Below are 14,512 nucleotides of genomic sequence, written 5' to 3'. Positions count from 1 at the left end.
AACTTCAGTGGAACAACATTCAGCCTGATGGTGCTTCAGCTGAAATGAGTGCAGAAAGAGTGGGATCAAAACTGGGCGCTATTGCACAGATGTTCATCTAAGACAACAGCAAATGCCATTCTCTGTAACTTGACAAACTCCTCAGGGCCTCAATGCGTTTGAATTAGTTAATTGTATACTGTGCAAGCAGATAACAGGTATCTGTTCAAAGTATTATCTGGCAAACACAGATGGCTTGAAATATGTGCTAAAATATATTTTCAGTTTTTGCTAAGTGTCGACGATACACAATTACATTCTATCAGCTGAATCAGAATTTGCTTTATTTCATGTATTGCCAGCAAACAGAAATGAGATTCAAATATACAGGCTCTGAGGGCATGATATTAGTAAACCAAGTGCTGGTGTCTCAAGCCAAGGTGTTGTGAGTCTTAGGCTTTGCCCAAATATGAATACAAACATATGTTTAATATAATTTTTAATGTAGACTTAGAGTAAACACATTTCTGGCAATGTCTTTGAGACACACTTTTTATTCTTAGTCTGCCCTTATTGTACAGATTTAATAATATATTTTTTAAGTGCCCCAAATATATGAAGCTGCTTTTTACAGCTCTCACAGAAGAATCTGAGATCTGGAGTTGTGTTTAGCATATTGGACTATGGATGAATAATTGTGCATTAGTAACAGCTGCCTTTGACTTACATATGAACTGATCTAAATCCAAGAAATCCCTAATTACCCTCTATAGACCAACATTTCAGTGTTCTTTGTTTCTGTGCTAAATTATACAAAGATCTTCAGAACTCTAGACCTGAAAACCCTCACGCTGATCAGTTACACATGGTGCAGCTATCAGTCCCAGCCTAAGGAGCAGGCAGGGAAGATGAAGCAGTGGGTTGAAGGCAAAAGATGGAGAAAGGTTGTGGAGTCAGAGGAGGATCTGAGGTATGGCTTCTGGAGAAGTGCCTGGAAATAGCCACCATTTTGGCATCACGTGGTTCAAGGTAGTGGCAAATGTCCCAAGCAATATTTTTTCTGTTAAAGGAGAGGCCAGGAAATCCCTCTGTCCTGGTCCCAGCCAAGCCCTGACCTCTGGATGGACACTGTCTGTCATGAGGGCTCTTCCCACCTCCTTACACATTTTTAACCTTTCCTGCTGCTTTTGTCTGCATGCCAGTATTTCAGAGAGGATGGCACTCACCAGGAATAACAGCAGAACAGCTTAATTCCAACAGATACTATAGAGGGGCTCAGTAATTTGAAAGAGCCCAATGGTCTAAGATGAAAAGGTGAGGTATCAGTTAAGCTGATACAACTGAGATGGGACCATACTCAAATGACGAAATTTATTTTGCTTTAAATAGGAAAGCAGGAAGCAGAGCAGGAAATTTCTGGATTGGTTTCATAATGAAAAAACTGTGGATACAGATCCCATAGTGACTACATTGTGTAGGTTCTCACGTTCTGGCTTTTAAAATGTCTGATTTACTGCTGGAGAACTTTGAATTCCCCATTTCTTGTTTGCACAGTATTAGAGCAGAGTTGAAGTTCCCAGGCTCAGGTACTGCAGACCATGAGAGCATCCTTCAGTACTTCTGGAAGGACCTTGCTAACAGCACCCTGACCCCAGAATTCTGTTGTACAGATCAAGAGATCCACAGTTCTTAGGAATTCCATGGAAAAAAAATTTACAAAAACATGTGCAGCACTTTGAATGGGAGATCCTCTATTTCATGAGAACAACTAAATCATGTTCTTTGGGTTCCATTCCAGTTTTGTCTAAATATTTCAGCTCCCTTGTCATTACTGAGTGTTTCCATTTTAACAAATAAACTTGTTTTTTCCCCCCAATCATTTAACCGTATTCAGAATCCACCCACTGATTTACATTCCCATCCCACATAATTCCCCTAGTTCTCCCCTCTCCTTGGTTCTCAGTAAGAATGTGGACAGAGTTTACTAACAATAATATGATTTTTAAAATACTGCGGAAAAATACATATTGTAGATGCAGCTTTTCAGCATCAAGTGCTGTGAATGGTTTCATTTTCATTCACAAGGCAAGCTGTGATAATACAGGTTTAGAGCAGTGCATTTTAGATTTTCCTAGGCAGGCAATGGTATATAGCCACTAGAGAGAAGATTGCTGTGTTTCCCCCTATCCCAGTTTCAGATCACCCAACTTTATGACAAATACCTTGTCTCTATTTTTTCTGTCAATAAAGTATACGTGTACTTGTGCAGAAACGAAATCCTGCTTTGGCACTTGCGTTTGTATTTTATGATTCATCACCACTCTGAATTACTGCCTGTAAATCTGCAATATTTCACTGCTGATGTAGAGCCTTAAACTTGCTCTGATATTTTCACTGAAAAACAAATTCTTCTCTGACTCTGTCCCATCCATCCTTCCAGTTATAGCTGTGTGCACAGCCTCCCTGGTGGTTCCTGGTGGAAGAGGGCTTGCACAAGCTTAGGGTGCTCTTCACAGAGCACCTTCACCTTGAAAGAGGTGAACTTTTGCAGTAATTGCCCAACATGGCTGACAGATCAAAAAGAAATATGTTACAACTCAGCTGGATTTCTCCACAGCAGGCTCAGGGATTTGGAAGGCTGCGACCAGGCTCTGACTCCACAAGGGCCATGCTGTTGCCATGTGGAGGAAGGATAGTGGAAGGTATTCAGCTGCAGCCCTGGTGTGGGCTGTGAGCTTGGACAGTTTGGTGTTGAATGTCTTCCACTGATGGATATGGGAGGAGTGAGTACACACTGCATACCTGCATGGCTGACATGAACTTGGTTCTAGAGAGAGCTGATATCTCATACAGGGAAGGGAAGAGGTGAGCCTGAAATAGAGCCATTATATTTTGTGACTTGTATAGTGTGCTCTCCTCTCCATCATTATGGCTTCTGGCCATTTATAATACGTTGTGTTCCAGGCTTGATGGCACAAGTTCTGGTACCAGTAAAGCATATGTTTGCCATCATGAATCTGGGAGCTGGCTGTGTCAGGCCAAATACCAGAAGATAATGATAATGAGATGCTGCCCACCAAAGAAGGGTGTTACAGGAGGAGTGTACTGGCAGTAGGCATCTGTCCAGCAATAACACGCTGTGCCTCAGTGTGCTGATGATGTAAGGATGGATAGCAGTCAAGAGCTGAACTGTCCCATGTGAAACTCCAAGAGTACAGTATGGTGAATAAAATCTGAGAGCGATTGCAGAAGAGAAAACAATTTTACATCTAGGAAGATCATATAGGGGAATTTTTCATATATATTTTTCTACTTGTCTGAGCGCCAAGTTGGAATTCACAGTCTTTTCCCTCTGAAAAGCCTTCGTTTTTCCTACCTGATTACATGGGCAGCAGCCCAGGAGGAGGAAATGCCTTGTGACTTCCCCCAGACGACTGGCCTTTGGGGAACTGGACCCAGGCTCGAAATACCAGTGAAAAGTCAGTGCAATAAAATGCACAGATATGCAGAGATTGCCAAAAAATTGTAAAAGTCAGAAAATGCTTAAGGGATTTCCATAATTCTTGACAAACAGTACTGATTTATAGGTGGAGTCTGAATTAAATTTGCAGTTTGGTAAGGATTCTTATAGACCATTGAAGTCAAATGAAACCTAACAAAAAACAGCATACAAAGTACCTAGAGGATTTTGTGCCCAGCGATGAACACGTGAATTTTCTTCAGTTAATGTACAATTCTCATTCTGTTCAAATGCAAAGGAATGTTTCTAGAGTATAGGTGAGGAAACAGTGACTTATTCCCATGTTCCTCTCTGGTCCGACTTCAGTGATCCACTTCCAGACTGGGTAAGAATGTGCTGTGCAGATATTAGCTTGCAGTTTCTTTTCTTTGGTTGCCACATAGTGCAAAGGGTAACGGGTGTATATGATGTGTATTTTTGCTGCACACACATTGAGAGCCCTAAAAATTTGTGCCACTGTGATTAATGGGAGAGACACTTTATTAATTGCCAAAGGCTTGAGAGAAAAAATATTTGTCCAAAGAAGAGAACTGAAGGAGCCAACAAAATAGGGTGACTGACAGGTTTTTTTTCTCCAGAGTGCTTAGGATTGTTATGATGTCAGACCTGCATATTATTTATCGTGCGTATTCTCATCTGTTGTAGGCAGACAGCTCTTAGTATAAATGGGAGTTGTGCAATTGCAAAGCTGAGAACATGTGTGCAGCAGCATTGGGGCACAGTGGGACTGGCTGAGGATGCAGTGTCAGTCTCTGACTGGAATGTCTTTGTTTTCCTTGGCTTAACATGGACTCATGCTGGAGGCAGAAGGAGAAGGTTGATATAAATCAGTGACTCACTCCTTTACTCTTTAGTGAAAATCCCCATGAAGTCAGTGGGAATAGGCCATCATTGTGTGAAACCCTGACTTCAGTAGCGTCCTCGTGGGTGCTCTTTGGGTCATGATACCTTTACTCAGACCGGGTAATGCCTTTGTCTTCAGACAATTAAATGAAAATAGCTGGAGTATTTGAAGAGTATAGTACTGTTTGTACTGCCATGCAGACAGAACAGGCTGGACTCGTGCTTTTATTAAAGATACTGAGTTAATTTTTCCCCTACAGAGCCCAACTTCTTTCTGTTTCATTCTGTGAAGCTGTAATTCAATACTTATGGCAACATAAATCCATATTAAGCTCCAGTATAAGCAGGCATAAATTCCACTGATTTCAGTGCACCATTTACACAGGACCATGTTTGGTCTGAGATCTGTTTTGCCTTGGAAATAATTGCAGTGCAATAAATGTAGACTTACAACTCAGCTGTGCAATGAAAGGAGAGAATAGGGATTATAGCAAAACAACATCTGAGTTAAACACAGAGGAAAAGAAGGAAAATCTGGGATGAAGCCAGTGATGGTATTTTATATGCTTCAATCAGCTTTCATTTAAGTATCTGAAAAACCTTTCCATGCATCATGGAAATGAGTCCTGCAATGTCCCTTTAAAGGTAGATGGTATTAGAGAATAGAGTTTGCATTCCCTGTTTGATCTTTACCCAGGCAAAAAAGTATTGAAATTGATTGAAAATTTTTACTGAAGGAAAGCTTTTTTTATTCAAGGCAAGTGGAATGACACTTCAGTGGCTGATACCTGAGCAAGTTGATCCCATTATAAATGTCTGTATTTGGGTATAGATTTATGCTTGCAGCTTTCATCCCAAAGGAGATTCTCAGCTTTTTAGAGTGTGTGTCAAACAGGAACAAGTGTGTGATGAGGTACAAGTGTCCACTGCAAGGGCCCCAGTGTTGTGCTGCTGTTCCCCTGGGAGGTGTTAGTGGTGGTTCTCAATGTGTCAGTGGGTCAGTGCATGATGGGATGGAGTCCAGAGTCACTTTATGGAGAGTCACAGTCACTTTATGGAAAATTTGGCTTGGCCTTTCTTTAAGTTGAGTCTGAGCATGACTTCATTGCGGTGTAGCTGTTGCATGCAAGTTTCTGTTTGTGTTTGCTGGTGGTTTAAAAAAATTCTTGGCAGAAACCTCTCTACTGGTGATGGGTTTTTTTTTGTGGTGTTTTGTTGTGCTCTGCAGGGTATAGGGAAACTTGTGATTGTATGTTTCAAAGCATCAAATAATCAAATACAGTGGAGTCTTAATGTGAGCCGTGGTTTAACAGTTTGAGGTTTAAAATCATGTAAAGGTTAAAATATAGTGTGTTTTCCTCAGCTTTTTTATGTCAGTGTATACTGTAGCTGACCTCTCTAAATTCCTTCCAGTCTTTCCCCAAGCCAAAATGAGTTGCTTTTTTTTCAGGCCACCCTTAAGATTTTTTGACAGACACAAGTTTCCTGTTTAGGGTGATGTTATCTTCACATGAGTTTCTGCACATGCTAAAGGCAAAACTGCTCTGAGATTATTCACTCCTGACCCTTTTTTTAAGTTTTAAAAAGTAAGTGTCCATTCGGATGTTTTCAGACCTGTTGGTGGAGTTAACTTTTATTAATGTAGATTCCAGCTGCCAGATTTAGATTCATATCTAGATGTCAGCATTCAGATTATGGGAATGCTCATGTCTGGAGTTTTGAGTAAAAGCAATGCCTTGCTTAGAAAGAGACTCAGAAAAGTAAGATTGCATTAAATTGCACTTCAACAGACAAAAAAACTCCAAAAAATTAAAAGCCAACCCACCAAAAAAAAACAAACAAACAAACAAAAAAAAACAAACAAAAAAAAAAACAACAACAAACAAAAAAAAAAAAAAAAAAAAAAAAAAAAAACCCAAACAAACAAAAAACCCAGCAAAAAACCACCGAAACAAACAAAAACACCCAAAAACCAAATCACAAAAAACCCCCCACAATCTCAACAACAAAAGACCCCAAGCAAGCATAAAATCCACTAAACAAACACCCCGTCCCTCCCAGCCAGCAGTTGGTTTGGGTGTTTTCTGGCCTTGAGTGTTTAATTTTAGGATAATAGACAGATCTTGTCTGCTTCTTGTGTTGCCTTTGTGAAAAAGCAAAATATGTGTACAAGGCATAGTGAAAGGACACAGCCATTTTGTCTAGAGAAGTGTGGACAGAAAAACCTAAGAAAGTGTAATAAAGGAAGTGGTGATACCTGGACACTTTCCACATTAGTTCCACAGCCTCACCCTCTTTAAAGAGCTAATTGTTTTTAGGGAAATTCAAGTCTTTGATTTTGGGGCTGAAAATCCCAAAGGTTGTTACATATATGATGGCTGATGCCTTTTCTTAATAATCTTCTTGAATAGGGTCTGAGCTGGATTTTTGTCTGTGGAATCTTGTAGAATTGTGAGCTTGTTTTCCCTTTCCATCAGTTGTTTTACAGAGGGAGATGATTTGGCATATAGCAACATCAAAGACACCTGGGAGGGCTAAAAAAATGGGTATCAGTTTTAAGTGGTTTGATGTGAACTGTAGATAAGTTACTAATAAACTGCCTGCCTGATGAGCTCCTCAGCTGTCTTGGTAAATACAGTGGTACAGCCTTTCCCCCACCCTGCACACAGCCTCTGGCCAAGCAGAACCTGCTTCATTCCCTGCCTGGGGACAATCCTAGGGACAATCCTAGGATCATGGTGCCTGGCTGCTGCTCATCAGCCTCCGTGCAGATGCGTGGGTACTGTGGGAGTGCTGTATTCCAGGAGTCCCTGGGCAGCAGTTTCCTCTGAGACTTTCTAGCAAACTCTGCAATGTGAAGCCACCAGTGTAATCCTTCTCTGCAGACTCTGCCCATCTCTGCAGGATGGGCACACTGGGAAGGCTGTCTTCTGAGTTACTGCTTTCCTTCTTGAGTATAGACTTTGGAGTGAACTGCAGCAGTGCTGTTTTATATGAAGAACAGGTGTGGCAGCATGTTTGAAATGTTCTACATGCTTCTTTGCTTTTCTTTGCTGTGATTTTGCCTTCAGCTTACTTTTTAAATGTCATGTTGTAAAGAAATGCAGGCTTGCTTTCATGTTCACATTGCCTTTCTTGAGAAATTCTAGTGTCAGTTATCTGGATATGAGAAAGTGTGTTCCATGAGTTCCTCAAACATCTCTGTTTACAGATATCAATGAGTGTGAAATTGGAGCCCATAACTGCGACAGACACGCCATATGTACAAACACAGCAGGAAGCTTCAAATGTAGCTGCAGCCCTGGCTGGATTGGAGATGGTATCAAATGCACAGGTGAGGGTCTTATGCATTTGTATTTATTTGTAAGGTCAGACGGGGGGTTCTAGCAATTCTGAAATAAAACGATACCACACATATAAAATGAGAAGGTAAACGATTATTGAACTTGTTAGGTTGATTTGACATGATCTGTTGGAGGACAAATTCTCCACTATGGTAATTGAAATCAGCATTATCTCACATTTGTCTTGTGAAACAATGAGAACAGACTGGACCATGGAGAGAGATGCTTGGGCTTGAGGGCAGCTGATGGGAGGCAGTGAGGGGCCTCCTGGTGCTCCCTGTGAAAACCAGGTACAGGCCTTAGTACTGAGTGCCCTGGAGCTTCATCAGTCACAGTTACCTTGTCCAGCTTCTTTGAGGGGCTGCAAATAAGCTGTTCCCCACTTTTTCAGTCAGATGGCCACACTTATGTGTGGGTTTTATTATGGAAGATTATTTAAAGTAGAGCTTCTGTGTGCCATACACTATTTAAAATTTGTATTCATGTGTGGTTTTTTTAACTAATTTGTTTGTTTGTTTGTTTGTTTGCTTTTCCCCCCTTTTTTATTATTTTAAAGATCTGGATGAGTGCTCCAATGGAACCCACATGTGCAGCCCACATGCTGACTGCAAGAATACGATGGGCTCTTACCGCTGTCTGTGTAAAGAAGGTTATACTGGGGATGGTTTCACTTGCACAGGTAAGCTGTCTGCAGAAAGCAAAGGATGAGCTCCAGTGGTACCGTGTAACCTAATTTAGTCTATGATCCAATACAAAAAAACCAGCTTTTAAACATTTGAAATTTCCATTAATATGTTGTCATTGATTGTCTTCTCCTTCACCTAGGTTGCCATAGCTTAAAAGAAATATTATATATTATGCATAGTCTGAATCAATCACTTTTTTTTTGCCTTGATAAAATGCAATTTTTCATTGAGATTTCCTTGTTAGTTGAAATGAGTGGCAAAATTATTAAAACGATGCTCAATCATGTAATTTGGCTAGTTAGTAAACTAGTCCATTGGCTACTCATTTTAATAATTAAATAATAGGGCATATGCATCAAAATTACTTCACAAAATTGCCTAAAAATGTTTGTGCTTTCCACAAGTGAGTGTGTGATGTCTCTCTACTCCATCATCCTGAGAGCTAGTGTCAGGATGCAGTGCTGAATGAAGGAAGTAACTGCTTCTGAAACTTCATTTTATAAACTGTAAATGAGATTATAAAACTTTGCCAGAGAGATGTTTCCCACCCACAATTCAGTCTTTTGCTTTGAAGAGCAGATTAGCTCATGTGTGCTTAGTCATGAGGAGCCCTGCTCTTGTGCTGAGGATTGCAGTGTGCTGGGGATGCTTGGTGGAGGGTGACGCTGTTTGGAGCCCAGCCATGTGACAAAGCTGGTGGGCCAGGTTTGCAGCTGGTGCAAATCAGCAGCACTCTATCACCTACAGGAGATTTTTTAGAGCATCTGAGAATCTGGATTATCAGGTTTAAGGCTGAATTTGAATAATTCCAAATTCTAAGCAGACCTTGGAATTCTGTTTAATTCTCTCCTAATTTCATTTTGAATCTGATTCAGCTTCCTCAGTGGCCTTCCTAACCCAGTGCTCTTTGTTAATTTCCTGTATGATGATTTCCAGGAGTCTGTAAGCTATACCCTTCAGATGGAGTGCTTACAGAGTTTCTGCCTTCAGTAGAACTTTTTTTAATTTGGATACTTTATTGTTTGTGAATTCATGCAGTGTCTCAGACTCAAACTAGAACACTCAAATATTCTGTAAGCCCTCTGCCAAAGTGTGCAGTATTCCCCCTGGTAGGTGATTTTTGATTTACCAGCTATGGACTTTTCAAAACTCACGCTGCCAGCCAGACTCTGTTGCAATAAGGAGGTGTTTTTGTGATGTGTAACATTTCAGCTAGAGAGTAAGGGCCACGATCTATATGAAGGTGAGTGGAGTCCAGTAGCAAAGCTGTTTTTCTCATCAGCTGTTAACCTGCAGTTTAGTTTTGATGAAGTTTTTTTCATGCCACTTTTTGTCAGTGTTTTGATGTTTGGCATGGAGAACTGCCTGTTACTGTATGTTTGCTCACTGCTTAGTAAACCTCTTTTTTTTTTTTTTTTTTTTTTTTCCAATTACTGCCTCTAGGCTTCACTGTAATAGAAACAATAACTGTAATAAATTTCACATGCTCATTCTGAGTCTAAATTTGACCTTGTGACTGCCTCCAATTGTTACTAACTGGAGCTACTCTAAGAGTCTGTGCCTCTTATTTTTCCTTTTGATTAGAAACTGTATTTGCAACATGCCAGGAATATACAGAGCTGTTACATGTAGTAACCTCTGCACCTAACTAGATTGCAGTTTCTTCTGCACGTGCTCAGATATAATAGAATAATTAAAAGGCTTGGAACATTGAGTGCTTCAGCTCTAATGTTGGTGGGAAAACCGTCTTTACCGCTAACTTGCAATATCCCTTCCTTTTACAGACCTTGATGAATGCTCAGAAAACTTGAATCTCTGTGAAAATGGGCAGTGCCTCAATGCCCCTGGAGGGTATCGCTGTGAATGTGATATGGGATTTTTGCCAAGTGTAGATGGGAAAGCATGTGAAGGTAATTCTTTGTAAGCTTTAAACAACACTCTACAGATTCTGCCTTAATAGTATTTTATGTTCTAATTTTTTACAATTGTTTGCTGTTGTGGTTGTATTGAGAACTGCATGAAAATTTATAATAGTATTTGCTTTTTTGCACTTCATACATTTATGATGGACCTCTAGATGTTCATCTATACCTGCTGTATATAAACAGAACAGCTTTTCAAAGCCTATCTTATGATACAGTATTTTGTGGGCTGATTGGCACATCCAAATGGCACTGATAGCTGCCATTTCTTCATCACTGATGTCCAGTTCTTCATTTTATTCAAAACAATTGAACAGAAAAAGTTGTTACTTTGCATTGGTTTGAAGCTGAAAAACAGTGATTTGGTAGCCAATACAATGCATATACTTTGAGGGCTTCTGTGAGGTGCAGAATCCGAGTGTGAAGCCTTGCAGAAAGTTTATACGAGCACACACAAAAAAATAAATCCTGTATGACTGTTTGCTCAGTTTCAAAAGAGAGCTATCAGTTAACAATTTACAACTTGTTTATAAGAGCTTTACATATGCAAAGATTCAAAACAATCAAATAATAAACATGTTACCAACATGATTAAAGTCATATATTTGATTTTAATATTTGAAGTCCTCATTTGATATAACACTAATCAGTCAAGAAGATGCAGCCTTATCATCTGGCATAGTAATAACTCATACCAACTGCTATTTTAATGGAGTTCAAAAGTACATTGCTTCAAAAAGGATATTTCCCCTTGAAAAGTATTCTGTGTATTTTTTAGAAATCTACTTAGTGAAATAATTTGAGAGTGAGTTTTTCTTTAAACGAAACCAATATTAGGTTTCATAATGTTTCATGAAACAATTTACTTTCAAACCTTTTAGCTAAGTTTAAATAGCTTTTTTAGAGGCTAGCTCCTGTTGCTAAAACAGACTTGCTTTTGTGTCTCAGATGTGTACATTAAGTGCAGTATTTTAAGGTCCTTTGTAAACACACACTTTTTTATTGTATCAAATTAGTTGTTCTTTGTCCAGTGCACGTGGCATAAATACTGCTTCAGACTCAGTGATTTGTAGAAAAGGCACCAAAGTGTCTGCTTGCCAAACTTTAGATCTGTCAAATGCAGAAACCTGAAGATGAGCATGAAATTCACCTTTGGGCACAGGCTTTTCTCTTGGTGATGTCCAGCTTTCTGCTGGATGACTTCTGATTTGCAATAAACTTAATTTTATTAAAGCATATCTTCTGCTATGTTTAATATTGCTACGTATCAGATTAGCCCACTAATAAGCTTTCTGGCATAGCTTCCAAAGATATTGGAAGGAGCCTTTTTCTCCAAAAAATTGTTATGGATTAGATTCCTTAGGCTCTGACATAAATCTTCCAGGTTACTTTTTCTTGTCTTGTGTGCAGAAGCTGTTGTCTTCCAGATCCATGCTGCTGAAAATATTTTCAGTTCTTTATGTCTCAAGAGGATAAGGAAGCCTCTAATTTTTCCCCTCTTATTCCTTAATCAGATATTGATGAGTGCTCACTTCCTAACATCTGTGTCTATGGAACTTGTCATAACCTCCCTGGACTCTTCCGATGCGAGTGTGAAGTGGGCTACGAGCTGGACAGAAGTGGTGGTAACTGCACAGGTAAAACTTTGAACAACATGCTTTTTAATCTTCTATCAGTGCCATAGTCAGCTCCTTAGGAAATTCTTTTGAGAAGCTGTACAAATCAAACTGCATATAGGAAAATACAGACTTCCCTACTGTATAACACAGGATTCTCCATACCTTTTATATGCTCTTCTTTACTGTTCTTTGTCCACCTCTGATACCCCCTTAAGAAGGGGAAAAACAGATCAGAGAGAACCCCTCTGGCAGAGATGTGTTGTGCTTGAACAGTACTGGATGGTAAGCTATGGCCTTGTCTTGTATTTTTCCATTAAGTTTTTTTTTTTTTTTTTTTAGTACCTTATGTGAATCTTGTTCATAGATTGATTTTTCTGGAAAAATACTTTCTTTTTCCTATGAAATGATGAATTCATCTCAGACTACTTTTCTTCTAAAATGCCTGTTTATTTTTTAGAGCTTTCTGGAGACCAGTATATTGTAACTGATGGTTTTTTAATGGTCAGCATATAGTATATAACCATATCAATGATTTTCTTTGATATGGTATCAACCATATACATTGTTTTTAATGTCATTAAGTATTTGCTTACCACATGCTGGTTTTTTCTTGCAGATATTAATGAATGTACAGATCCTACAACCTGCATTAGTGGCACATGTATCAACACTGCTGGTAGTTACACCTGTGAGTGCCCTCCTGATTTCGAGCTGAATCCCACCCGAGTTGGATGTGTTGGTAAGGGACCACTCCCTGTGCTATTTACAAGTGAAGTTCCACAGAGGGGCTGCAAGCCTGACTGCTTAGGAATAAAGTCCCAGGTCGTGGAAAAGGGTTTGATCAGGCTCTTCAATTCCCATCCCATTGCCCCTGGCTTAGAAGCTGTAATAGGGCAGCAGTAGCATGTCCAGAGTTGATGCAGCATGCCAGCAGTGCCCCACTGCCAGAACCAACCCCTTGGGGCTTGTTGGAGCTGTCCATAACTTACAGCAAGCAGGAGACAATTTTAAAATTCAACAAACTTAAGTCCACATCCAGCTGGCCCCAAGATGGCAGGCAAATGAAGTTGTGGCATGAAGCCACCCATGCTCTTGGAGCACTGAGTGCACTTGGCTAGGTGTAGTTTCATGACCAATGGAAATGCTCTTGTATTAGGCTCCAACTGCTTAGTAATCCTAATATTTTTGTTTTGTTTTTTTTGTTTAAGAGGGTGTAGGGATGCTTCTCAAATTTTAATGTGTTTGAAATTCCTAACATTTAGTAGATGCTTTCCTGCTTGTAAACCTCAAGTACAAGAGAAAGCAGTGGATATCTGGAACTGGAAACATGTAGAAATGTGAGAGGAAAATGTGAATGAAAATGAGAAAAAGCCTGGCTGACATGCCCTTGGACTTGATGGGTAAATTTCCTGCTTTGCAAAAAGTCCAGAAAAGCCAAGGAATGGGGCACCAACAACCTACCTGAGTAGGAAATGCTGGGCCCCCCTGGGCAGCACTTGCATTGGTGTCCTGCAAGAAATGGGAGCCATCTGTAGGTATCCCTCACCCTGAGAGGATGTGCTGTGTTTTGCTGTCTCCTAAGATGTGTTTGTCATTATGTGCATTGTAAATAGATACACGATCTGGCAACTGCTACCTGGACATCAAAACTCGGGGAGATAACGGGGGCACCTTCTGCAGCAATGAGATTGGAGTGGGTGTTTCCAAGGCCTCCTGCTGCTGCTCCCTGGGCAAAGCCTGGGGAGTTCCCTGTGAGCACTGCCCACTGGTGAACACAAGTAAGTCTGCCTTTCCTGGCTTAAGCACAGCAAAGTGTTTGGTGGGTTTTTTCCTAATTTAGCCAGGTAGCTCAAATACTGATGTGCATTTATTGTGGACATGCAAGGGACAGGCTTCCACTGGTCTTCACCAAAAATTTTACTAGTCTTTCAGAAAGATTATTTAGTCAGAATATTGTTATCTCTTCTGAGCAAGTTTGCTATTACACCGAAAACTACATTATGAAATGGAATAACAGATGATATTACAGAGTAAAACCAAACATCTCTAGGTGATTAGTTTGTAAATTTCCATTTAAATTATCTGTAACAATCTGAACTGGTTTCAAAAACAATTGTGCTGAAAATGTTTCTACTATCATATGCTCATAAATCTGTTTTGTTTTCAGCTGAATATAAGGTTCTTTGCCCTGGAGGGGAAGGATTCAGACCAAACCCTATTACAGTCATATTAGAAGGTAATGTTTGCAATTTCCTATATTTACATGTATGGAATTGTGAAACTGTAGTGAAGGTCTTCTTTTTTTTTCTTCGAAAACATTAATGAAATGTTTATGCATTTGTTTGGACAGATATTGATGAATGTCAAGAGCTGCCTGGACTTTGCCAAGGAGGAAAATGTATTAATACATTTGGTAGCTTCCAGTGTCAGTGTCCATCAGGGTACTACCTGAATGAAGAGACTCGAGTGTGTGATGGTATGGAGCTTTCACTTAACTAGTCTTCTGCTTTATTCTTTGAAAATAATGAGAGGTCAATATGCAGAGAATTAATCTTTCTTTGAAAAGGAAAATAACTAGACTAAGCAGTGTAAAACCCTA

The 14,512-nt window shown here is 39.8% G+C and overlaps 1 protein-coding gene across 2 annotated transcripts in view; it reads left to right on the top strand.

Annotated features, from left to right (window-relative positions):
• Positions 1 to 14,512, top strand: part of FBN1 (fibrillin 1) — a 144,492-nt gene that overhangs the window by 100,813 nt on the left and 29,167 nt on the right. Inside the window, exons 33-40 of one of the 2 annotated variants that reach the window (XM_056499865.1) lie at positions 7,554 to 7,676; positions 8,243 to 8,365; positions 10,157 to 10,282; positions 11,809 to 11,931; positions 12,530 to 12,652; positions 13,527 to 13,691; positions 14,081 to 14,149; positions 14,264 to 14,389. In XM_056499865.1, coding sequence (XP_056355840.1) covers positions 7,554 to 7,676; positions 8,243 to 8,365; positions 10,157 to 10,282; positions 11,809 to 11,931; positions 12,530 to 12,652; positions 13,527 to 13,691; positions 14,081 to 14,149; positions 14,264 to 14,389 — 978 coding nt within the window. Of the gene's footprint in view, positions 1 to 1,533; positions 2,180 to 7,553; positions 7,677 to 8,242; positions 8,366 to 10,156; positions 10,283 to 11,808; positions 11,932 to 12,529; positions 12,653 to 13,526; positions 13,692 to 14,080; positions 14,150 to 14,263; positions 14,390 to 14,512 lie in introns of those variants that run through there. The other variant, XM_056499866.1, reaches the window with a different exon arrangement.

The sequence above is a fragment of the Oenanthe melanoleuca genome, chromosome 10, assembly GCF_029582105.1.
Source record: "Oenanthe melanoleuca isolate GR-GAL-2019-014 chromosome 10, OMel1.0, whole genome shotgun sequence".
Lineage (NCBI taxonomy): Eukaryota > Metazoa > Chordata > Aves > Passeriformes > Muscicapidae > Oenanthe > Oenanthe melanoleuca.
The sequence above is the reverse complement of the archived record's forward strand: the minus strand, read 5'-3'. Positions and strand labels throughout refer to the sequence as shown.